At 39.3% G+C, this 27,540-nt stretch overlaps 1 protein-coding gene across 8 annotated transcripts in view; it reads right to left on the reverse strand.

Moving 5' to 3' along the window:
* Window positions 1-27,540, reverse strand: part of CHRDL1 (chordin like 1) — a 113,704-nt gene that overhangs the window by 67,534 nt on the left and 18,630 nt on the right. For all 8 annotated transcript variants that reach the window (XM_058536510.1, XM_058536515.1, XM_058536512.1 and 5 more), the window contains exons 3-4: window positions 17,998-18,110; window positions 15,254-15,347 (exon numbers count right to left, since the gene is read on the reverse strand). In XM_058536510.1, the coding sequence (XP_058392493.1) occupies window positions 15,254-15,347; window positions 17,998-18,110 (207 nt within the window). The remainder of the gene's footprint in view (window positions 1-15,253; window positions 15,348-17,997; window positions 18,111-27,540) is intronic.

Below are 27,540 nucleotides of genomic sequence, written 5' to 3' on the forward strand. Positions count from 1 at the left end.
CCTGGGCCTCAAGGCAGGTTTGCACTGCCTGTGAAACAACAGCTTCCCACCTGCCCAATGTGCTCCGAATGGAGATGGAGAAAGTAAACCCAAATGTACACAAAATAATGCTACAGCTCAATGCTACACTTGAGAGAATTTACATTTTGATAAGCCACATGCTAAAAAATTATACTGTCCCAGCGTTAGGATGTGGCCTACGCACATATTCAAACTAGCCAGACATAGCCACTAAATCTTAGCATAAAATCCTCATCTCCATCCCGGCCAGCATGTTCCCACTTCCCCAGACTGAACTCTGGCCCTGTATTCTAAAATAATAAAAAAGAGCTTGCATTTATTGAGGGCGTACTATGGGCCAGGGATGGTGCTAAACCCCTTACATGTATTAATTCATTTAATTCTCACAACAGTCCTTTGAGGTAGGAACTATTGTTATCCCCTCACATACTCGCTCACACACACACACACTCTCACCCACTCAGACATGAGCGTACCTCATGTACGCTCACACGAGCAGTGTGTAAACTGATCTAAGCCCCTCTGTGCTGTCTCCTCAGGACTCAGTTCTTCAAAGTCCCCTCCCCAAAGTCTCTCCACTGACACCTAGAATTCTATCCATAGGGAATTCTTTTAGTTAAGCATTCACCTTTCTGTTGATAAAGAGTGAAACCCCCTGGAAGGGGTAAGCCAGCCTCATTCCCATCAGGTGTCAGCTTCTATGCGAGAGCTGAGTGGCTGGAGAGAGGTGAGGATGTGGGGGACCAACAGAGAGGAAAATGGGTGCAAAAAGATGTCTAGGAGCATGAAAGACAAATTTCACCTACTCCCTATTTGCAGTAGGCTGGCTCTACAAAATAATGTCTAACCATAGGAAGTATGAGGTCCTTTGAGACTGGGCCTCCATCAACCTGACCTTTCGAGCCTCCTCCCACCAGCACGGACCACACCTACTCCAGTCTCAGTCCCACACATGCCTTTGCACGTGCCCTCTCTCCTCCCCCTCCTCCATCTGGCAAAGTCCCATTTGTCTGTCAGAACCCAGCTCAGATGTTGACTCTTCTCTGAGGAGTCTGGCTCCTGGCTCTTGTAGAGTGTCTCTCTCTCTCTCCCCTCTCTGCCTGCCCAGCCCCTGTCCACATCTTTACCAAAATACTCATCACATTATGTTTTAATGATGTCATTATGCCTGTCTCCCCCACTAGACTGTGAGCAACTTGAGGCAAGGACTCTGAAACCTCAGCACCATACATCGGACCTGACCAAAGCTTGTACCCAGTAAAAGTTTGTGAAATGAACGAATGAGTAAGTGAGTGAATGCATGAATGAGTAGACTGCAGCATCAATTTCTGGTTGGGAGGAGATTCCCTTCCCTGGGCTTCTCTGGGTAAGGCTGCTGTCCAGTGTTTCTCAGTAAGGTCGCCACCGGAATTTGGGGTGGGACACTTCTTCACTGCATTGTGTTCCTACTCACTGTCGAACATTTAACATCCCTGGTTCCTGCCCACTAAATACCAAGGACATTCCCCAATCACTGTGATAATCACAACAGTTCCCCAACATTTCCAAAGCCTTGGGAGATGGGGGGGACTGATCCTCCTGGGATGGGAAGCAGCATGACAGCAATGGCTCTTTTCCCTGAGGCTGGTGGTCTGAGAGGCGCCCTGCAGTAGGGTCATGCTGTGCTCCTGCATGAGGTGCTGGAAGACAGGCTCCAGCCAGAACATGAATTTGGAAGAAAGTAGAGACTCAAGCAGTGCTGGCCTGCTAACAGGAATTATGGCAACCTAATCAACACGCAACAGTACAGAGCAAAGAATCCTGCTCAACGTTTTTATGATTCGATGCAGGGGAAGGGGTCAGGCTTAGCAAAAAAAAAAAAAAAAATCGTCATCAAGCTTTCAAGGCATCCCAGAGATTGTTACCTTGTCCCTGAGTGCATTCTCAGCATTACCCCATGTTTCTGCTAAGGGCTCACTCTGCTTTGAGAACATCAGCATTACTGAGCAGCACACTCACTCAGGGCACTTCTGAAAGTTTGATCAGAAGGAAACAGAAAGGAAAGGCAGAGGTGATGCCATTTACTTCATGCCTTCTGCCTGACACTCACTAAACTTGTCACTTGTTTCCTTTAGACCTCCCACAACTTTTCCCTGAGGCTGGAGCCATACGGTCAGTGCCTGGTTACACGGCTGCTGGCATTGGGATCTATAGGAACAAGAAGTGAAATGCCAGCGTTTCAGGCTTTGCCCACATTCTCTCTTCATGATGCAAACTGAAGATTCGAGATTTAAATTCCTTCTTTCCCCTGCTGTATACCGCCTTGCTGATGTATACCTCTTTATACTTTTCAAAGCAATTTCCCACATCAACTTTGTTTTCACTGTCAGTACAAACTTTAGGAAAAGGTAGGAATTATCACTCATTTTACGAGTTGAGAAAACAGGCACTAAGAGGCTAGCCAGCTCTGTGGAAGTCCCACAGTGAATTGGGAGGAAAGCAGGGTCAAACCTCATATCTTTTCTGACCCTGTGCCTTCCTCTCCCCCATAATAGCACTCACCTGCGGGGAGGGAATGCATATCCCATAGGACCAAAGCTCTCTCTCCTTCCCAAATGTGGTCCTGATTCTGGAAGCCAAATGGGCTCTCCGGTCAGTGATATAGACCTGAAGCCAGAAGGCTTCATCCAGATGCCAACATACTGGTACACTCTGCAGCCTGGAGGCTGGAAGTCAAAGCCCCAAATGCCCCCAAATGCCTTCTTCCTAATTCCAAGGGCATACCTGGAGGACAGAGAGCACATCCTTCTCTAGGCTTTGGTACTGCTCCGCTTTGTGCAAAAACAAACAAACAAACAACCCCCCCAACCCCACCAAACCAATCCAAACACCAAGAAGACCAAAATAACGTAAACAACTAAAAAAAATAACAGCCCCCCAAATAACCATATGCACATACACAATCCTATGCTTGATTGTAACATTTAAAGGTCCTCTGGTCACCTTTTGCCTCCAATCATAACCATCCAAAACAAATGAAAATGTAGGGTCATTTAAAAATACACTATGCTGGAAAATATAATTTACATACCTAAAACATAAATGTACAGTCAAATTCATGATTATAAAGCAACACCCCTGTAACTACCATGCAGGTCAAGAAAGAGAGCACTGCCAACACCCCAGAAGGCACTGTCCCTCCCCACTGGAGGTAACCACAATCCTGACTTTTAGGACAATTATTGCCTTGCTTTTCATTACAGTTTTATCACATTTGTGCACCTCCCTAAATAATATAGTTTAGTTTTGCCTGTTTTGAACTTCCTATTGATTGAATTGCATTGTATACATTTGTGTGTTAATGTGTGTCTTGCTTTTACTCAGTGTGAAGCTTGAGCTGTAATATATTGACTTTTAAAAGACCTCTCCTCCTCTTACCCATGCCTGGAAGTACTTTCTTGTACCTATCTTTTTCATGCTGCAGCTCATTTCTGTCCACTCTCCCCCTTTGGAGATGGAAGGGGAAAGCTGATCAGCATCCTCTAAGTCCCATTTATCTTTCTGAAGATCGGTGAAGTCCCTTCAGTCTTTCTTTCACCAGGCTCAGTAATTACACTTTTCCTTCAACATTGCCTCATAGGTTTGATACTCTGATCCTTTAATAATCTCTCTAATAAAACCATATTGAATGGCTCCAGACATGATTTCCCTCAGAAAGCAAACTCAGAGGAGGCTCTTTGGGAAATGTACTTCTCCAGATAAAGGAAAACAGGGACAGAATTCTACCTCTATGGATCTCTCCAAAAGATGACAAAACCTGCCGGTAATAATCTCATGCCGGATGGTGCTCTCTGAAACCCCATGGGAAACGTTAATAAGGAATACGCCTGTCTTTCAAAACCCAGCATTTCACACAGTCATTACTGCTAGTTACTGCTTTTCATGGCTGTCACTGTTCAAGACAGCATGGTCTCTGGAGTCTTCCTCACCCTATGAAAAATGTGCTTTGAAAACCAACATTCGCTAGATTTTTCTAAGACTCCTTAGTTGTCTCCTGACTTCATTTTCTCATCTCTAGCACTAGCCGCTTCTCAAATTTTTTTCCATTCTCCCTCCCATTTAAAAAAGAAAGAGATGTTACAAAATAGATGAATCTTGAAAACACTGTGCTAAGTAAAATAAGCCAGTCATAAAAGGACAAACATCATATGATTCCACTTACATGAGGTACCTAGAATAGTCAAATTCCTAGAGACAGAATGTAGAATGATGGTTGTCAGGGGCTGGGGGTGGGGGAAATGCAGAGTTGTTTAATGGGGACAGAGTTTCAGTTTGGGAAGATGAAAAAATTCCCGAGATGGATGGTGGTAACGGTTGCACAATAACGTAAATGTACTAAATGCCACAAAACTGTACACTTAAAAGGGTTAAAATAGTAAATTTTATGTTATGCATATTTTACTGCAATAAAAATTTTAAAAAAATAAAAAGAGATTAAAAAAAAAGAAGAGAAGAAAGGAGGGAGGCAGAGAGGGAGGGAAGAGAGAGGAAGAGAAACAAAGAAACAAAGCAAGGAAGAAAGAATGCCAAATTTCCCTGCCCCTCTACCTCAACCCCCATTTCCCTCCTAATAAAATACTGAAGGAATACACCATATAAAAGGTATGATGGTGCGTGTGGACTCCGATTTGGCCCTAGATCCCTGAAGGCATGATCTTGTGAATGTGGAGAAATCAAAGCTGCACAAATTTGCTAAAGAAAAGCAAACACAGCTTGCAGGGACACTTCCCTTATCTTTATGTTTTAAAAGTAACCTCTACTCCCAAGTTTGATGTCTTTCCCTTTCTCTCCAATTAAAAAAAAATCCAACCAACCTCTTCCTTCCCCTCCTGCAGACAAGATATAATACATATACTTCATAGCCTCTCTCCAATTCAAGGAGTACAACTAAAAAAAAAAACAAAAACAAACAAACAAAAAAAACTGTCTCAGCAGCCACACATCTATTGCTGAACCACTTCCCACTCTCTGGGTCTTAGCGCATATGTGGCAAAGACAAAAGACAACACATCAAGACGTTTATAAAATACACTACTTTGATGGCCAAAAATGGAGTCCTGTGAGGAGGTGGATTTTGGAACAGATTTCAATAACTGACACCCTAACTCTGCCAGTTTCTAAAATCACTTTTAGGGAATAGCTGACGTTGTAAAAACCTAAATACAAAAATCAGATGAAAATCATTCTAATAAAGACTGTTATTTATCTTAGTGGCTGCAAATAATCTGGTAAACCTTTTGGGTTACAGGCATTTTGAATCCAAAACCCTGAAGTGAAACCTTTTGGCTCTAGGCAACAGATAGCAAGGCTATTTGGTTACTTCTGGAACATATTGGTTTTAAATTCACAACCCCAAAGTGAAAAACTTGAGAGCTGGCAACTCATCCTAGAAATCACTGTGTCCTCTACCACGAATAAAGAACTTATCCTTGATATTACAGAGAGACTTGGTGCTCCATGGGACTGGGGGGAAGGCAAAGCCTGACTCTCTGGGCTCCTTATTCAACACCTCCATAATTCTTCCAGGTACCCAGGCTTGTAGCCTCGGGATCTCCCCCCAACCACCCACTCACCCACACACTCTCTACCATCAAATTCGGCTTTCTAGATCCTGTGTGCACATTAAATTAAAAGTGATTAATAAGAGTTACCATTTTCAAAGATAGATGAATGTATCAGAAATCAAAGCCTAAATTCACAAGATAAAGCTGTAATAATGATAACATTTCAGGTATCAGGCAACTTAGCAGAGAAGTGGGGTGGGGGAGGAGGAGGCTGACACAATGCTAGCTGAACAGGTCTAGGAATCACAGGTCACGGGAAATCAAGGTAATAATCTCTTGCTCTACTTACTCTGAAAGCAGGCTCTGGTTTAAGGGTCAGCCCTGCAACTAGGAAGAAAGCTCACTAAAGGACATTTTAGTAATTCTTTCCTTAAAATACCCTAGATGTGACTCTTATTTCAAACTAAGTTGAAAACAGACTAAGCTGAAAACACTGATTTTATTTCAAACTATGTTGATTGCTTTTCCCTTTGAGAGTTTCATTTGTTTATCAGCAGAAATTCCTGGGCTAATTCCGAGAAATGCCATTCATTTCTCGCCAACAACAAGTCACGGACAATGGGAGGGGTAGAGGCTGGAGCTCCCTACAGAGGGTCCTTTTTCTGGACATGACAGCCAGGGGCTCTGAATATGGAAGATGGCAGAAGAGAAAGGCTATGGGTGGGAGCTCTGGGAAAGCAGGGAGGCGGGCCAGATGGAACAATGAGCTCACGTTACTGCAGAGTGGGTCCTGGGGAAGTGCCACACAGTCGAAGTATGTTTCTGGGGAGCCTATGCTCCCCATTATCAGAGAAACAATGTTGTCCTGCTGTCCCCAAGCCCTCTGCAGATGCACAGGGCCCTCTAACCCAAGATCACACCCAGGACTGCTCTCTGTAGGCAGTGCTCTTGACCTATTTTATCAAGATCTCCCCTGGGTCCTATTACTACAGTATAGTCCCCAGTCCAACTGTATCAGAATTCATTGGGGTGCTTGTTTAAAACACAGAATATCCACTGCTGCCCAACCGAATGAGAATTTTTAGTGTAGGCCCTGGGAATCTGCATTTTATCAAATCCCCTAAGGTGATTCTTCAGCACACGATAGTTTGAGTAACACTAGTTTGGGGTCTTGTTCTAAAATGGCCTGCTACACTATGAATTTCTCCAAATTAAGATACTGTATATACCAATAGCTTATTGCTCTAATACAAATAAGTTCTGGAAACTAAACGGCATCATCCAACACTTTCTAAAACATGTATTAAATAACACTAATCCTGCAAAGTGCTCTACAAAAGACGGGGCCTATGGCTGAATGAGTTTGGAAAATACTGCATCCCATACACTTTTTTATAGATTCATAATAAATGTTAATATATTAAAGGCTCTGAGAAGTCCTGCATTAAAAGAAACCTGTTTAGCTTTCTCTATTCCAGAAACTCTCACGTTTATTTGACCATATAAATGTTTTCCATAGTAAATCCTATTATCATCCCATAAAATTGTGTTCCTTGCAACAAACTTTGGGAAACACTGCCTTAACCCAGAAAAGTGATTATAATGGTAGAGGTTTCTTAAATATAGAAAGCAAATAGAAGATTTATTTGGGACAAATGGAGCTTCTCAGTATCCTTCAATGAAGTGCTACCTTCTTCACCTTTGTGTGGGGCCAGCTTTGGTTAATGTTCATTGAAAGAAATGGAAGAGTTCTGCTCTACCATGATGGAAAGCCATAGTTTCCCTAAAAGTTTTGTTCTTATATGACATAAGGGCTTCTAGCATGTTAACAGGAAATCACATTCTTTTTAAAAATCAACTAAATCACCACAGTTTGCTAGAGACAAAGAACACCTCACCTGGCAGGAGGCAAGTTGGGTGCTACTTCCCTGCAAGTTTTAACCCTTCATACTCTGCACGGTGTTCAAGGACCAAGTGTATGAGGAAAATAATGGAAATGAAGCATGGAAGACAGCGAAAGGGGTGTAAGATGTAAGACAGCAGACAGTGTAGACATGGAGGGTCTAGTGATCAACAGTGAACATCTCTGGCTACCTCTCAGCAATCAGTATAAGAACACTAACAATGATAAAATAATAACAATAACAATAAAGTAAAATCTCTGCTATGCAGAGACCATCATTCCAGAATCCTCAAGCTTTTGGATAGCTCTGGACCCAAAAAGAGGTTTCTTTTGTTTTGTTTTGTTTTGTTTTGTTTTAATACACTAATCTTTATCAGGCAAAGAAATGGCCCCCAGTTGATCATCTTGCACACTATAGCTACTGTAGTCACCTTACCAAAGCAAAATAATATGCTAATTGGCTGTTACTGTTTAAAGAATTGACCTTTTTCAATAAAATCCAAGAGGCAAGTGAATACAGAATTCAGAAAAGAACAAAAGAAGAGAAGAGAGAGCAATGAAGATCAGACATGGATGATGGCAACAGCAGGAATCAGCAGCAACCATGAGGATGGCAAGCAGCAGATACTCAAAGTGATGAACCAAAAGAAGATAGGGTAGCTTTAAAATTTGAAAGCTATTCCTCGATAGGTTAAACATAGAATTACCATATGACTCAGAAATTCCACTCCAGGTATATACCCAAAATAATTGAAAACACACGCCACACAAAAACTTGTACATGAATGTTCATAGCAGCACTATTCACAATAGCCAAAAGGTGGAAACAATCCAAATGTCCATCAACTGATGAATGGATAACAAAATGTGGTCTAGCCATACAAGAGAATATTATTCAGCCATAAAAAGGAATGAAGTACTGATACAAGCTACAACATGGATAAATCTTGAAAACATTATGCTGAGTGAAAGAAGCCAGCCACAAAAGGCCACATACTGTATGATTCCATTTATATGAAACACCCAGAATAGACAAATCCATAGAAACAGAGAGCAGACGAGTGGTTGCCAAGGGCTGGCGAGGGGAGAAGTTAATGGGGAGTGACTGTTTAAGGGGCACAGGGTTTCCTTTTGGGGTGGTGAAAAATTTCAGGAACTAGGTTAGTGGTGATGATTGCACAACACTGTGAATGTTCTTAATGCCACTAAATTGTACACTTTAAAAACAAATTTTATGTTATGTGTACTTTACTACAATAAAACATAAAAAAACCCCCCTGAACTTCTTCCCTAAAAAAAAAAAAAAAAAAACTGGAAGGAGCAAAACAGGCCAGTCTGCTTGATTACTGTTAACACTAGAAGTCACAGACATAGTCATAGAACCACAGCCCCTTTTTACATAAATGTATGGGATAGGAGGCAAGAGAAACACAATGTGCAGATAGCTCAGTGATTACAGACCAAAAGACAGGTTCAGAGCGGTCCAGTGACTTGCAACCCTCACTCTACACCGTCAAAGGCCAAATGCCATATATCTACCTCATCTTCTATAGTCTGTTTCTGCTAGAGTATAGATTTGTGTAATCCAAACTTGTTCATATGCGAGTGGTAAATAAGAGAACGATGTTGGTATAAAATAGAAATTGCATTGGTTCATACCTGATTTTTCCTAGCAAATTAACATTTTGCACCATCAAGTGACAGCAGCTGAATGCCAAGTACAATAACACAACTGAAATCAGCAAACCATGAAGGAATACAGTACTCTATCCTATTCCCATTCACCCCACATTCTTCCTCTTGGCTCAGTTTGGCCATATGCTCTGTCTTATAAGTGCTTATTACATGATTCTCTCTCGGATCTTTGTGTATTTTTCTCTTGTCTCTATAACTCAGCAGCCTCAACCCTTCCTTATAACCACTTCCTTCAAGCTAATGTCACCATTTTAAAAGGTGGTAAAGTCTATACTTACTGCAATATTCTTGTATTTATTAGAAATCTAAGATGCCTTTTTAAATCATGCTACTATCTTATTAGTATAGTCCTTTTGTTAGTACTCTGGTTATAAATTTTCATAAGTTTCCAGTTGTTTTCTCCAATCCTATTTTTTCCTTAAGTCCTGTTATTTTTCAGTGTACAGTTTTGCAGAATGTGAGAATTTTCAGAAATGCATACATTGCATTATGGTAGAAATGCCTGTATTCACTAGCTAGCTCACAACACAACTACTGTCCAGAGAGAAATGGCATAGGGCCTCCAGGTTCTTCTTACAGGAACACAGACTATAGTGCGTCACTGAAAAGGTCGTTTCCTTAACCTACCTTGAATTTAAAAGGCTGGGGTGAGGGGTGCCTCTGTTGGAAAACCACACTGTCACTGTCCCTAATAAAACCATATGATAGAACTAAACTTTTTCACACCTAGCCAAAAGGGAACACTGTGGATTAGGTCTCTGGTAACAGATCAAATCAGATATTTTGGCAATTGTATAACAGCTCTTTAATGACCCAAGAATGCTAGAATATCTCCAAGAGAAGCCCAATTTATTAATCCTGAATAGCAAATTCATTAAGAATGGCCATTAAAAAAAACTGTTAGATAATATTATGATTTAGGTTCCTGGTCACTATAAAAGTCTTCTTTTGATGATAAAATTACACATTTTATAGAACAAAAGAAAAGAAGTCATATTCTTTCTCTCTCCTCCCCCCTTTTACCACTCCACTTCCCCAAAAGAGAAGATATGGAATTTCATTTCTAGAAATCTCACATTAACAGGGAATATAGAGAGTCCTGCTTAGAGACTGGGGTGGATTTAATGACCTTTCTGACTTCTGTGCAGTCCTGACTTTTCCATCAAGAATGTTCTAGCCTCCAGGTAGCACCAGCCCTCTTTGGGTCCAGTAGAGCCCTGTGGTATGTGACCAAGACTTGACCTCTGCCATAAAGACTAGGGGAAGTGCTGATGAAAAAATTTTCAGGGGCCGGCCCGGTGGCGCGGGCGGTTGGGTGCGCGCGCTCCGCTGCGGCGGCCCGGGGTTCGCTGGTTCGGATCCCGGGCGCGCACCAACGCACTGCTTGGCAAGCCATGCTGTGGCGGCGTCCCATGTAAGGTGGAGGAAGATGGGCACAGATGTTGGCCCAGGGCCGTCTTCCTCAGCAAAAAAAAAAAAAAGAGGAGGATTGGCGGATGTTAGCACAGGGCTGATCTCCTCACAAAAAAAAAAAAAAAAAAAAAAAAAAATTTTCATTTGCTCTTCATGGGAATCAGTATAGATTTCTCTCTGGTAATTCTGGAAAAGCAGTCTGCATACTCTGATTTCCACGGTTTAGCAGGAGCTGCAGGAGAAAACCTAAAATGCAGGTGGGAACCCTGGAAACTTCAGAGGTAGGGAGTTTAGAAAGCAAGAGCCATGGGAAACACAGAAACAAACAGGGAGGCGATGGCTCCTCTGTCTCCTCAAATGGAAGGTGTGCTCCAGGCATGGCCTGCAGGCCCCTCCCACTGAGTCCATCACTATCCAGGTGAATGTTCCCCAAAGTCAATACTGCTATAGGGTAGTATGCAAGCCAAAATCTTGGGTATATGGTTTCCTTGTTTGTTTTCTCTTTTTGATACAGAGCTTGTTCATCATCTTGGCTTTAAATCTTCTATTTTTAAGCGAGGACATTTTCATCACAGTTCCTTCCATTGGGTTAAGACAGAAAATTAGAGCCCCTTCCTTTGACCAAGAATTCCTGTGGCCCTAAAGGCATGAGTTTCCTCATACCTTATAATCACCGGGGTGGAAGGAATACAGAGGAGTCATCACAGTCATTGCCCTGTCTCAAAGCAGAACTGTGCCAACTCTATCTCAGGTGGGTGGCTACTTTTTTATTTCCAGAAATACGCAGTAAAGAGACCAAAATTCTCCTTAGGGATTTATTCTAGAATTTACCAACCAATGTGTCCCAAAGGTCATCCTTTTATCAAACTCATTCTTCTCTGGTATGGTTTAAACCCATTTACTGTTGTTTTACCTTCAATAGAAAGAAAGAATAGCTGGTTTGCAATTTGGTTCAATACAAGAGAGAGAGTAATTGAGAAAACTCCCTGCCCTTTTCCAATCAAAGAAGAGTGAGAGATGAAAAGTAAAATTAACAATAAATAAATAAATATGGGGCCGACCCTGTGGTATAGCAGTTAAGTGCTCATGCTCTGCTGCTGGCAGCCTGGGTTTGGATCCCAGGCATGCACCGAGGCACTGCTTGTCAAGCCATGCTGTGGCGGCGTCCCATATAAAGTAGAGGAAGATAAGCACAGATGTTAGCCCAGGGCCAGTCTTCCTCAGCAAAAAGAGGAGGATTGGCATGGATGTTAGCTCAGGGCTGATCTTCCTCACAAACAAACAAAAAATAAATAAATAAATAAACAAATAAATAAATAAATAAATAAATAAATAAAACTTTAAAACTGCAAAATCATGCTCAGGAAAAAAAGAGGCTCTTTGTGGAATAAAACATAGAAGGAAAGTACAGCAATAAATGGGGGCCAAAGCCATATGGTACACTGGCAGCTGGGACTGGATACAGACAGTTGGGGCCAGACAGCTGAGCAAGAACTATGGCCTGCAAGTGGCTTCCTGTGTACAGCTGGAGACTAGAGTCACACTGCTCACATGTAAACAGGGGCTGACATTGCTCTGCCCACCCAAGCTGGTTCCCTCAAATGGACTGATTGCCCAAGGTAGGCAGCTGCAGCTGATGTCCCAGTGCAACATCATTATCAGGGACTAGCATTGCACAAGAAAGCAGAGGCAGAAATAAGACCATCCAAGCATGAGGGACCCCAAGCTAAGAGAGTAATATATGACCTGGTTTACAGCTAAGCCAACTACAAGGCCTGAAATAACCATCCCACCAGGAAGGAAAGGCTTATGCAAGAGAAAACCTCCATATATGACGAGCTTTTAGACAAAAATTTTAAAAAACAAGGTGAAATTCAGAACTAACAAAAGCTGTCAAGAAATCCAACAAAAGTGAGAATTCACACCTGAAAAAGATATAGATATTTGAACAATCTGAAATGGATTATAAATATTTAAATACCTTAAAGAAATAAAGAAGGGAATAAGATGCCAAGGACAATAACAAGAGTTTATAAAACAGCAACATGCAGAAATTTTAAAATATAATTCAAAAACTTGGGGGCAAATATAGTTATTGAAAATAACACAACAAACAAAACCCAACAGATGGCCTAGATAGTACACATGAAAAGGCTGGAGAAAGAATTCATGAACTGGAGGACAGAACTGAAGTAATATATCATTATGGGGAGAACATGAGGATGGAAAAAATAAAGGAGACATTAAGAGACACAGAGGATAAATTAAATGAGCTGCAATAACATACACCAAAGACAACTTTGAGAATGAGAAAAAAGATAGAAGGGGAAGAAGTAATTTTCACAAAAACAATGACTAAAAATCGAAGAGAAATTTGAGTCCTTTGGCTGAGCAGGATAAATAAAAATATATCACGCATCTACACACCTTGTTGTGTACATCAAAGAAAAAGAGAAAATCTTAAAAGCTAGAAGAAGAAAACAGCTTACCTACAAAAGAACTACAATCAAACAGCAGACTTCTTATCCACAAAGGAAGTCAACAAACCATTTATTAATATCTTCAAAGTGCTGAGGGAAAATAAACATGCACCTATAATTTTATACCCAGCCAAATTATCATTCAAGAATGAGGGCGAAATAAAGACATTTTTGCATATAAGGATTAGGGAACTTTAGTACCACTACCCAAAGAAAGAACTGTTAAGTTATAGTTAACAAGAAGCAAAATGAACTCACGAGGAAGTGACCTGCAAGAACTAGAAGGAAGAGAAAATGAACAGCCGGTTTCTACACTCCATAAAATGGGCTTTTAAGTCTTCAAGACAATGTGTTTATTTCTTTCAATTTTCTCTTTTGGGATTTATGACCTCAATCTTTTTAATACTTTCTTTTTCTCTCAAAGTAACTGCTAGCTTATACTTTCCCTTTTTCTCAATACCTGCTTCTAGTTATGCAGCTGGGGTGAATGACAGCCATACTCCACTCTGTGCTTTTCCACCCTATGCTCTGTGTCTGAGTCACGCCTCAACCTCCTTCCTAGGGAAGAATAATAACTACATAGCAGTTTAGATAAATTCCTATGACATTAGACCACCTTTGGAGGCTTCTGGAAAAAAAGCTTTTATAAGGCTACTTGACAAGCAACCTGGCAGATTAAAAACAAAAAAACTCTCCAGACTAGCTTCTTTATCAGAAACTGCTCCCTTCTACCAGAACTCCCCCCATACCACACCCTTGCAATCCAGTTTAAGTAGAAGAAGCAAACGACACATATGAAAATAGTAAGCCTAATAGGGATTGATTCCAAAAACCAAATTTTAGGTTCATCATATGCTGAGTCAGTCTCTTACATCTTGAAGCATATATTATCATCACCACTACTCAGAATGATAGATCCGTGACATGGCATGATCTTTTGCAATCTGGGAAAGAATCTCCTGTTTTCACCAGAGTGTATTTACTGCTGCAGGAAAGTATACTTTATAAAGGTGGTGACAAAAAGCATTTGGGGGTTTCTTCTCCATTAAACAAAAACTCCATTCCTGTAACATTTCAGTTAACTGAGTTTTCACTGAACCTCATTCCTAGCTCCATTCCTACCATTTCTGCGCTGACACTTTTGGTGTCTCTCGTGTTCATTCTGGAGGTTCCTTATTACTTAAGAAAGCACCATTTATTACCTAAACTAGTGGTTCTTCATGTCTTTAGGATCATATACACCCCCTTTAGGAACACCAATAAAGCCACGGCTCCTCTTTAAAGGAATTTATATGTACACATAGTTACACTAAAAAGTGAGAACAATTTTAAAGAGTTCACTGACCCCATATAGCTCACCTACAGGCCCTAACTCAAGAACCTCCATCCTAGAGGGAAACAGAATCAACTTACAGGACTACAAGGCTTCTACTGCCCAGATCCCAAGACTGTCACTTAGCTTTTCCTAGGACAGCTGTCAGGCCCACAGGCATTCTCTGAATCACCCCATGCTTGCACGCCTCTCGTGTGGGAGCCAGGCCTCAGGCAGATGTGAACAAAGTGTCATTGACAGAGCCCCTGCCTCAGACAAACACCCTAGCCGCAAACCATGAAAACAGACGTCCTAACAGCCTTGTGAAAAAGTCTCTGCCTGCCTCCCCTTAGAGTCGCTCTTAACAATGTGTACATAATAACTCTGCAGTCTGGAGGAGGTGACCATTCAGCAGGCAGGCAGCTTTATACTGTCATAAACCTCGCTTGTTCAGCCCCTTTGATTTATGAACAGCTCCTCATCATTTAGAAGCTATGCTTGGATGCAACTCCAGCACTAATTGCATAGGACACGTGCCGCCATGCTACAACTCCCCTGGTGCCTGCTGCCCACAGCAAGAAGAGGCTGTTTATGGCAGAAAATCTCTGGGCCACAATTCCCTTCCCCCACTTGACATCCACCTTCAAATGATTAAAAGCCCAATGAAAATCTGTTACTTGGTATCCAGTAACTTATTAGAGCCTAGAATGTGCCCCTCTTGGGCTATAAACAGTATTTAGGGGCCAGTATGGGCTGCCTAAAAGAGTCCTATTGTTATTTCTGTCTGGGAGTTTCCCTTCTGGGGAATTAGGGAGATGGAGTGGGTTGGGTGGAAGAGGGAGGAAGGAGAATCACAGCTGGGAAAGAAAGAAGTGAACTGGTTCACCTGGGCAGTGAGGGCAGCACAGATGAGGAATATGCACGGGAGACAGGCAATGAAGGCTTGGACATCTGACTCGGCTGCAAAGCACATTCCCGTTCTGAAAGAGAGGAGGTAATAAGAAAAAAATAAATGTCTTTCAAAGGTCACTGGGATCATGCCAGTTTGGGAAATAGTCATGCAGGGACTCACCCAGACAGTGAATAATGCATTCCCTAGAAACTGAATGAAATCAGCATTTTCTTTCCTTTTCTCATCACTGGCACCTCCACTGGGTTCGTTGATAGCTTATTGGCATATTTTTCTAAGGCTTGGATCACTACTGCTCCAGTTTTCAAAGCCTTCCACTAATTGTGGGAGGCTTCTCCTGGCCTGGGTCTGTGGTATTTCTACCATTCCCCAGTTCTAGCTGCACATCTTTTGCAAGAGCCTCGTCTGATTTCATAATCACCTGCCCAATGCCATGGAAGGGAAGGAATAATAAATGATGGGTCCCCTGAGCTGCTACCCACCACTGGGCAAGGAAATATCCCTAGCACATGGATCGTGGATTCCGTATGCCTCTGCCTTGGTCGAGTAGGCTGAGTGCCTCCTCTCCTCATTTCCTTTTTCAGTCGAAAATTTTTAAAGAACAAGCTAGAGTTTGAAATTGAACTGATTAGCTAGCATGCCTGGGTGGGGCAACTGGGTCTCTGTCTGATTTACAATTATAAGATCCCTAGCTCTGAAAGCTCTCAACCATTGCTAAAACAAAGGAAGACTTTGGAAATCAATTTTGCATTAATATTTTCCATCCATAATTCATTTGAAGCAAGGGTTACTTGTATCTGTCAGGCTCTTGTTGGGGAAGAGGGTGATGAAGAGGATGGAGAAAGAGAAGATGCCTAGCACTTAAGCTGTTAGCATTGGGATCATATTAACATTTTCACTGCCCTGCAGACGGAAAAGCCTCAGCCCCCAAGGGTTAGCTGTCCATTTCCAATGTGTTGGGTCAAGAATATGACACAATCATGCCATACCAGGCAGTTAATAAGTCCCCAGACGCTCTATTTAATACCATCCCTGGCCATTTAAAGAAGCAGGCTTCTTTTATCCAAATCTGAATCACCCTCCCACAAACCTTTTTCTTTTCTCATGTACCTTCTAGGATAAATTTTTGGAGTGTTGCATTTGGAAACACCACAGAGCCTCCTTATGTGTCACACTCCTCAGAGCCAGGTGGTATCATCCTGAAGTGAGATCACTAAAGCATATCAGAAACCACTCCTCCTGGCTGAGGTCTAAACTGATTCCCCATTAATGCTTTATACTGAATTCTGTTCTAGAGTTAACAGATTAATAAAAATAATGATAACCATAATGATAGTGATGATGGTGATGACAACAGCAGTTAACATTTCTTGAATGTTGACTGCGACCGAGCACTGTTTCAAGAGACTGAAATGGATTAGTAAATTTAATCCTTATCACAACCTTATGAAATAGGTAAATATCACTAATCCATTTTAAAGAAGAAGCTGAAAGAATCTCAGAGAGGTTAGGTAACTCGTCCAACATAACATGGCTGATAGGTGGCAGAGCCAGGGATGGTGAAACTTGGTCTGTCTTGATCCTAGAGGCCTGCAGCCTCTTAATACCACTTGATGTTGCCTGAAGGTTAGGTTTCCACATGCTCAAAATTCTGAAAGCCCAATTTTCTGCTCAAAAGGCAAAATAATCAGGCTTGCAAGTGACTGCTCCTGTTCTACCTGGGTACTAGCAAGGAGTTTCAGTTCTTCCATGGAGTCTGAAGTGAGAGGTCGGTCTTGAAAATTTTCTGTATGTTCATAATTCTCAATTCTCAAGGCCTAGTACAAGGCCTTTCTCCCCAATTGGCCTAGTGGAGTGGTTCTCCACCAGGGGTCATTTTGCTCCCCGAGTAACTTTGGCCATGTCTGGAGACGTTTTCGGTTGTCACAACTACGGTTGGTGCTACTGGCGTCTAGTGGGTAGAGGCCAGGGATGTTGCTAAACATCCTACAATGCACAGGACAGACCCCACAACAAGGAACTATCTGTCCCCAAATGTCAATAGTGCAGAGGTTGAGAAACCCTGGCCTAGTATATGATGGTAGAGGCTTGTTCAGAAAGATGGACCATAGCTGTGGTCCTGGGTCAAGGTCACGGAAAGAAGATGGGACTACCTGCTTTGTCTGTTACAAAGATGGCATTTAAATCATCCAAACGCCTCTCTGATGACTGGACAGGAACCAAGGCCAAGCCAAAAGAACTCTAATCTTCACCAGGTAAGGGCCACGGTTTCACAACCTCAATCCAAATTACAGCTATTGGCTGTGACAACATATAATACACTCTCCCAATAAACCAGTGTATAATCTGTCCTAACCTCTTCTCTAAAGGCCAGCCTTGAAAATGGTTTTCAAAACCAATTTTGTCTTACAATCCAGGCATTATGTTGAGCTTTTTCCCCCACTCCCACTAACAAGCTATTCTGCCTTCTCCCACCATGCCCTATATTATTTAGCTAAGAGACCATAAGTACCTGTCCATAGCAAATACTCAGAGATCCCATAAAAAATCAGCCAAAAGGCAATAGACAAAAAAGATAGGAGATGTGTACTTTTCCTTGCGATCTGCTTCTTTACTTCTTTATGCTTTTGACACCCATGTTCCCTGGCCATCTGGGTACTGAAAGCACCTCTGCATGCTGAGGAGCAAGCTGAGAAATCATATGCCATGAGGGATTGTACCTCTGAGCAGATGCAGTTCACGCAGTAAACCAACCCATAAGGTTCCAGGTAAGGATGCCATCTCTCACCCACTCTGTACTTCTTGTCTTGAAACACACAGTATGTCTCTGAATCTGTGAGGAAGGAGATGGAAAATATGCCTGTTAGAAAACATGGACCAAGTCACAACATCCAAAGGCAATCATAGGTTCCATCCATTTTAGTGTACATCAAGGGAAGAGGCATAGGGAATATTTATAGAACCCCTACTATAGGCTCAGTGTTTTACATGCTTTGCTTATTTGATCCTACGATGACCGAGTAAAGTAGGCACTACTATCAGTCTCATTTTATATATGAGGGAAATTAAGGGTCATATAACCAGTAAGTAACTGACATGAGACTCAAACCCAAGTTTGCCTGACAGTGAAGCCAAAATCTTGACTATCACTCTGTTATAATGGTAAGATAAGGGAGCAAGTCATGTGTCCTTTTGGAAAAGGTTGTGTTCTCTTGCTTTGGAAATGCAAGCTAATGTCTGAAATGCTGATCTATCAGAACATTCTCAGAGATGTCTGGTGGTGGTATAGGAGTGATGGGCTAAACACATTGTATTAGGTCCCTATAAATGGTTTTGCCCACACAGGCTAACATAATTCAATCATTAAACAAATATTTGGGCACTTACTCTGTCAGGCACTATGCTAAGTTCTGGGGATAAAACAGTGAGCAAAAATACACACACTCCTTGTTCTCATTCAACTTACAGGCTTCTTCTTGTGTAAACAACTCCCAATTAACTCAAAAGTAACGTCTCCTTCCTCTTTGCTAAAATAGAAACTTCGATAGCGACAGCTTATTTTGTACCATAGTTACTTGAGCATATATACTATGTTACCTGTCTTAATTTATATGTCTTATTTCCTCAAAGATCCCCAAAAGTAGGCAACATTTATTCTTTACTCTCTATCTATTACATGGCCTAGCATGCTGTGGTCAATAAATTTAAGATATTGACAAATGACTAGTAAATGAATTTCCAAATCATGCGGTTTGTCTTCTGATCCCATCCTCTTCTACTTGTTTCCCATAATACAAGGTCAAAATAAACCAAGACTCCTCTTGTAGCAAACACATTCATTTCCCTCACACTCTCCAGTAGACATTTCCCTGATGATCAAAATTGAAAGAATAAAGAAGAGGTAGATAAGCAAGAAACTGGGAGAAGATATTTTCAAAAAATAAAGTATTAGTATAAATAAAGTATTAGTATCTGGAACATTTTTTATTCACTCAAATCAATAAGTAAAGGATCAACCAATCCAATAGAAAAATGATCTAAGGACATGAACAGCAATTTAGAGAAGAAATGGGAACAGGCAATAAACATGAAAAGATGTTCAACCTCACTGGTAATCAGAGATTCAAATTAAAACTACACTGCGATAATTGTCTCAAATCTCTTACTACTTCAAAGACCCTCAATGATTCTTTCCAACTACTCACAAGAAAAATTCCAATTTACTTTTCAAATATTTATTTCCAACTTATTCAGAATGATGAACTGGGAGTCAGAAAATCTAGGTTTGAGTCTTAACTAGCTCTAGCTGTGTAGCAGTGAGCAAGTCATTTGAACTCTGTCAATATCAGTTTTCAACATCTGTGAAATATGGATTATATGTCTGTCAAGCAAACGTTGGAGGATTAAATGAAGCTCTTTGTAAATTATAAAGTGCTACAAAATGTAGAGTATTATTTTATATTAATTGATTATTTTCTAATTAGAAAAGTAATGCATACTCAATGTAGAAAGTTGGAAAACATTCACAAATACACAAAAAGAACAAAATAAGAACATAAACATATACAGAGGAAAGAAACACTACACACAATTCCAGCACAACAAGACAACTACATTTAATATGCTGGTAACTTATAAATAGTCTGTGGGTTGAAGAAAAAAATCAAAAGGGAAATTAGAAAGTATTTCATACTAAATGAAAAGAAAACACAGCATATCAAAATCAGTGGGATTCAGCTAAAGAAGTACATAGAGGGAAATTTATATCACTAAATATCTGTATCAGAAAAGGAGATAAGTCTCAAATCAACACCTTAAGAAACTAGAAAAAGCAGAGCAAAATAAACCAAAAGCAAACATAAGGAAGGAATAATAAACAACAGAAATCAGTGAAATTGAACACAGAAAATCAACAGAAAAAAATCAATGAGACCAAAACCCGATTCTTTAAGATCAATAAAACTGATAAACTTCTAGCAAGACTAACAAAGATAAAAAGAGAGAAGATGCATATTATCAATATTAAGGACAAAGAGAATACTTCATTATAGATCCTACAGATATTAAAATGATAAAAAGGGAATATTATGAATGAATTTACGCCACTTAATTTAACAACTCAGATGAAATGGATGAATTATTTGAAAGACACAAATTACCAAAGTTTACTCAGGAAGAGATAGATAAACTGAATAGTTCTATATCTTTTAAAGAAATTGAATTTGTAGTTAAAAAGTTTCTCAGAAAGAAAACTCCAGGGCCAGACGGCTTCACTGGAGAATTGTATCAAACATTTCAGAAAAATGAAGAGGAAGGAGGGCTTCCTAACTGAATCTTTGATGTAAGCATTACATTAACACCAAAACCAGACAAAGACATTACAAGAACAATACCCTACAGACCAATATCCCTCATGAATGTAGATACAAATATTCTCAATGAAATTTTAGCAAATTAAATCCAACAATATACAAAAAGGATAATACTTTATGAGCAAGTGGGATTATCTGGGAAATTCAAGGCTAACTCACAATTCAGTCAATGTAATTCACCATATCAACAAACTGGAGAAGAAAACACAATGTAATCATTGCAATAGATGCAGAAAAAGCATTTGACAAAATTCTACATCCATTCATGACAGAAACTCTCAGCAAACTATGAAGAGGCCTTCCTCAACCTGATAAAGGGCATCTACAAAAAACCTACAGCTAAGATCATGCTGACTGGCAAAAGACTGCATGCCTTCTTCCTAAGATTGGGAATTATGCAAGGATGCCTACTCCACCACTCTTGGAGATCCTAGCCAGGGAAATCAGGTAAGCAAAAATGTAAAATGGGTACATATTGGAAAACAAAAAATAAAACTGTTTCTATTTCTAGATGATATGATACCTACATAGGAAAATCCTCAAGAGTCTATTAAAAAGTTACTACAAACAGTAAGAATTTGGCACTATGGCAGGATATAAGGCCAATATGCAAAAACTAATCACATTTATACATTCTATAATGCACAATTAGAAATTGAAATTTGAAAAAGTACCATTTGCAACAGCTCCCAACAAACATGGAAACACTGGGGTATAATTGTAACAAAATACGTGCAAGATCTGCACTCAGAGAATTACAAAACACACTGATGAAACAAATCAAAGATGGCCTATAAAAATGGAGAGAGATACCTTGTTTGTGGATTGGGAAACACAGTATTGTTAGGATGTCAATTCTCCCCAAAATGATTTATAGATTCAATGCAATCCAAATCCAAATACTAGCAGGATATGTTGTAAACATTAATAATCTAATTAATTTAATAGAATTCAAAAACGTATACGGAAGAGCAAAGGAAGTAGAACAGCCAAAATAATTTTGAAAAAGAAAGCTGCTGAAGGATATACACTACATCATTTCAGGACAATGTAAAACTATAGTTTTCAAGACAGTGTGGTGTTGGCAAAAGGTTAGACAAAAATAGCAATAGAATAGAATAGAATAAGAATAAGAATTCTTATTCCTTAAGAATAAGGAAACAAACAACCCAATCTAAAAAATGGGAATACAATTTGAATAGACACTTCACCAAAGAATATATACAGATAGCAAACATATCATTAGTTATCAGCAAAATGCAAATTGAAACCATAATGAGATATCACTACCTACCTATTAGAATGGCTAAACTCAAAAAAACCTGACAATATTAAGTGCTGATGAAGATGTGAGGCAACTGGACCTTTCCTCATACATTGCTGGTGGAAATGCCACTCTGGAAAACAACTCAGCAGTTTATGAAGTTAAACATACACTTACTATACAACCCAGCAATCCCACTCCTAGGTATTTTCCTGAGTGAAATAAAAATGTATGTTCAAAGAAAAACCTGTACATAAATGTTTAAACTGGCCTTATTCATAGTCAGCAAAACCTGGAAGTAACTCATATCTTTCAACTGATGAACTTATAAACATCCAAACAATGGAATATTAGCAATAAAAAGAAATGAAAGACTGATACACACAAACACGGATGAATCTCAAAGGCATTATGCTAAATGAAAAAAGTCAGACTCAAAGTTTACATACCGTATAATTCCAATTATCTTCATTCTGGAAAAGGCAAAACTATAGGGACAGAAAACAGATCAGTAGTTGCCAAAGAATGGAGTAGGGGAAGGACTTTACTACAAAGGGGTACAGAGCAAATTTTGGGGGTGATGGAGCTACTTTATATCTTGATTATGGTGGTGCCTACACAACAGAATGTATTTGTCAAAACTCACAAAACTGTACTCTAAAAACGGTGAACTTTAAAATTTTAATTATTATTAATTTTTTAATTGAGATATAATTGACATACAACGTATTAGTTTTAGGTGTATAGTCATGTGCCACATAATGACGTTTCTGTCAACGACGGACCACATATATGACGGTGTTATACGATTAGTACCATCTAGCCTAGGTATGTAGTAGGCTATACCACCTAGGTTTGTGTAAGCACACTTTGTATCACATAATGATGAAATTGCCTAATGATGCATTTTTCAGAATGTATCCCTGTCATTCAGCGATGCATGACTGTACTAAAAAGGGTGAATTTTGCTGCATGTAAAATATACTTTAATAAAAAAGAAATATATAGAGGAAAGAAAAATCTCACATAATTCCACCACCACAAGATAACCACGTTTAACATTCTGCTAATGTTCTTCCAGTCTTTTTCTTTCTTTCTTTTAATTAATAGACTTTATTTCTTTATTCTTTTTATTTATTTATTTATTTTGTGTGTGTGTGTGTTTGGAACATCAGCCCTGAGCTAACATCATGCCAATCTTCCTCTTTTTTTGCTGAGGAAGACTGGCCCTGAGCTAACATCCGTGCCCATCTTCCTTCACTTTATGTGGGACGCCGCCCCAGCATGGCCTCACAAGCGGTGCGTTGGTGCACACCCGGGATCCGAACCCGGGCTACCAGCAGCGGAGCGCACGCACTTAACCACTACGCCACAGGGCCAGCCCCTAGACTTTATTTCTTAAAACAATTTCAGGTTTACAAAATAAATGAGCAGAAAGTACAGAGAATTCTCACATATTCCCTCTTCACCCCACTCTGACTTTCCCGTTATTAACATCTTGCATTAATGTGGTACGTTTGTTACAATAATGAATCAAATATCGATATATTAATATTAACTAAAGTAAACAGTTTACATGAGTGTTCACTCTGTTTTGTGTAGTTCTATGTGTTATGACAAATATATAATGACATATATCCACCATTATAGTATCATAGTTTCACTGCCCCAAATATAGCCTGTACTCTGCCTATTCATCCCAAACTCCTGAAAACCACTGACTTTTTACTGTCTCTATAGTTTTGTCTTTTCCAAGATGTCATATAGTTGGAATCATAGGGTACGCAGTCTTTTTAGACTGGCCTCTTTCTTTTCTTAAATATGCATTTAAGATTCTTCCATGTCTTTTCACGGCTTGATAGCTCATTTATTTTATTATTGAATAATATTCCATTGTATGGATGTATAGCTTGTTTATCAGTTCACCTACTGAAAGACATCTTGGTTGCTTCCAATATTTGGAAATTGTGAAGAAAGCTACTATAAACACTTGTGTGCAGGTTTTTGGACATAAGCTTTCAACTCATTTGTGTAATACCTAGGAGTACGGTTGCAGGATCGTATAGTAAGGCTATGTTCAGCTTTGTAAGAAACTGCCAAACTGTCTTCCAAAGTGACTGTACCATTTTGCATCCTCGCCAGCAGTGAATGAGAGTTTCTGTTGCTCCAAATCCTCACCAGTATTTGGCGTCGCCTGAATTTGGGGTATTAGCCATTCTAATAGGTGTGTAGTGGTGTCTCATTTGTTGTTTTAATTTGCAATTCCCTACTGACATATGATGTAGAGCATCTTTTCATATACTTATTTGCCATCTGTACATCTTCTTTGGTAAGGTGTCTGTTTAGCTCTCTTGTCCATTTATTAATTGGGTTGTTCATTTTCTTGTTGTTGAGATTTACAAGCTCTTTGTATATTTTAGAAACAAGTTCTCTATCAGATATATGTTTTGCAAATATTTTCCCTCAGTCAGTGGCTTGTCTTTTTACTCTCTTAACAGTGTCTTTTGCAGAGCAGAATATTTTACTTTTAATGAAATCCAATTTATCAATTTTTTCTTTCACGGAGCATGTTTTTTGGTGTTGTATCTAAAAACTTATTACCAAACCCAAGGTCACTTAGATTTTCTCCTATGTTATCTTCTAGAAGTTTTATACTTTTGCATTTTACTTTTAGGTCTTTGATCTATTTTGAGTTATTTTTGTGAAAGGTTTAAGGTCAGTGTCTACATTCATTTTTCCACATGTGGATGTCTAGTTGTTCCAGCAGCATTTGTTGAAAAGATTATCCTTTTTCCAATGAATTGTCTTTGCTCTTTTTGTCCAAGATCAGTTGACTCTATCTGTGTGAGTCTATTTCTGGGCTCTCTATTCTGTTCCACTGATCCACTTGCCTATTCTTTCAACACCACCACACTGTCTCGACGACTGTACCTTTATAGCAAGTCTTGATGTTGGGTCGTGTTTTTTTGCTGTTCTTCAATATCGCGTTGGTAATTCTGGGTCTTTTGCCTTTTCATATAAACTTTAGAATCACTTTGTTGATTTCCAGAAAGTAAATTACTGGGATTTTGATTGATATCATACTGAATCTACAGATCAAGTTGGAAAGAACTGATATCTTAGCAATACTGGGTCTTTCTATCCACGAACATGGAATATCTTCCTTCTATTTATTTGATTTCTTTCCTAAGAGTTTTGTAGTTTTCCTCACATAGATCTTGTATTCATTTTGCTAGATTTCTACCTAAGTATTTCGAGAGTTTTTTTGGTGCTAATGTAAATGGCATTGTGTTTTTAATTACAAATTCCAATTGTTCATTGCTGGCATATAGGAAAGCAATTGACCTTTATATATTGATCTTTGCTTCAACCTTGCTATAATCGTTTATTAATTCCAGGAGGGTTTTTTTCAATTGATTCTTTGGGATTTTTCACATAGATAATCATGTCATCTATGAACAAAGGTAGTTTTAGTTCTTCTGTATACATCTTATTTCCATTTTCCATCTCATTGTATTAGCTAGGACTTCAAGTACAATGTTGAATTGGAGCAGTGAGAGGGGACATCATTGCCTCATTTCTGATCTTAGGGGAAAAGCATTTAGTGTCTCTTCATTAAGTATGATGATAACTAGAGATTTTTTGTAGATATTCTTTATGAAGTTGAAGAAATTCCCCCTCTATTCCTAGTTTGATGGATAGTGTTGGCTTTTGTCAAATACTTTTTCTGTATCTATTGATATGATCATGAGATTTTTCTTTTTTAGCCTGTCAATGTGATGGACTACATTAACTTATTTTTGAACGTTAAAACAACCTTGCATACCTAGAATAAATCCCATTCGGTTGTGGATTTTTCCTATATTGTAGGATTCAATTTGCTATTATTTTGTTGAGAATTTTTGCATGAGAGATATTTATATGTAGTTTTCCTTTCTTGTAATGTCTTTTTCTGGTTTTGGTATTAGGGTAATGTTGGCCTCATAGAATGAGTTAGGGAATGTTCCTTCTGCTTCTATCTTCTGAAGCAGATTGTAGAGTACTGGTGTTATTTCTTCCTTAAATGTTTGGTATAATTCACCAGTTCATCATCTGGGCCTGGTGCTTTCTGTTTAGAAAGGTTAATAATCGCTGATTCAATTTCTTTAATAGATATACGCCTATTTTGACTGTCTATTTCTTCTTGTGTGAGTTTTGGTAGGTTTTATCTTCCAAGGTACTGGTCCATTTTTTCTAAGTTATAAAATTTGTAGACATGGAGTTGTTCATAATATTTCTTTATTATCCTTTTGATGTCCATGGGATCAGTAGTGATGGCCTTTCTTTCATTTTAGATATTAGCAATTTGTATCTTCTTTTTATCTTAGTTAACCTGGCTAGAGGTTTACTATTTTATTGATCTTATCAAAGAACCAGCTTTTGGTTTCATTGATTTTTCTTTATCATTTTCCTCATTACACTTTCATTGATTTCTGCTTTAATTTTTAAAAATTTATTTTCCTCTGCTTACTTTGGATTTGACTTGCTCTTCTTTTCCTAGCTTCCTAAGGTGATGCTTAGATTGCGGACATTAGATTTTTCTTTTCTAATATAAATTTCCCCTAAGCACAGCTTTCATTGCATCCTATGGATTTTGATAAGCTATATTTCTATTTTAATATAATTCAAAATGCTTTTAAATTTCTCTTGAGATTTCTTTGACCTATGTGCTATTTAGAGGTGTATTGTTTAATCTTTAAATATTTTGAGATTTTACAGCTATCTTTCTGTTATTGATTTCTAGTTTAATTCCAGTGTGTTCTGAGAGCATACTTTGTATAATTTCCATTCTTTCAAATTTGTTAAAGTGTGTTTTATGACCCATGAATGTGGTCTATCTTGGTGAATCTTCAATGTGAGCTCAAAAAGAATGTGTACTCTGTTGTTGGATGAAATATTCTATAGATGTCAATTAGATCCGGTTGATTGATGGTGCTGTTTAGTTTAATTATATCCTTACTGATTTTCTGCCTGCTGGATCTGTTAATTACTAATCGAAGACTATAGAAGTCTCCAACCATAATAGTGGATTTGTCTGTTTTTGCTTGCATTTCTATCAGTTTTTACCTCACATATTTTGATGTTCTGTTAGGCACAATCACATAATTTTCCTTGCTCTGAAGTCTGCTTTGTCTGAAATTAATATAGCTACTCCTGCTTTCTTTTGATTAGTGTTAGCATGCTATATCTTTCTCTATCCCTTTACTTTTTTGTGTGTGTGTGTGAGGAAGATCAGCCCTGAGCTAACATCCATGCTAATCCTCCTCTTTTTGCTGAGGAAGACCAGCCCTGAGCTAACATCTATTGCCAATCCTCCTCCTTTTTTCCCCCAAAGCTCTAGTAGATAGTTGTATGTCACGTTGCACATCCTTCTAGTTGCTGTATGTGGGACGCAGCCTCAGCATGGCCGGAGAAGCAGTGCGGTGGTGCACGCCCGGGATCCGAACCCAGGTCGCCAGTAGCGGAGCGCGCGCACTTAACCGCTAAGCCACGGGGCCGGCCCTACCCCGTTACTTTTAATCCATATGTATCTTTATATTTAAAGTGGGTTTCTTGTAGACAACATATAGTTGGATCTTGTTTTGTCT

This window comes from Diceros bicornis, chromosome X (assembly GCF_020826845.1).
Source record: "Diceros bicornis minor isolate mBicDic1 chromosome X, mDicBic1.mat.cur, whole genome shotgun sequence".
Lineage (NCBI taxonomy): Eukaryota > Metazoa > Chordata > Mammalia > Perissodactyla > Rhinocerotidae > Diceros > Diceros bicornis.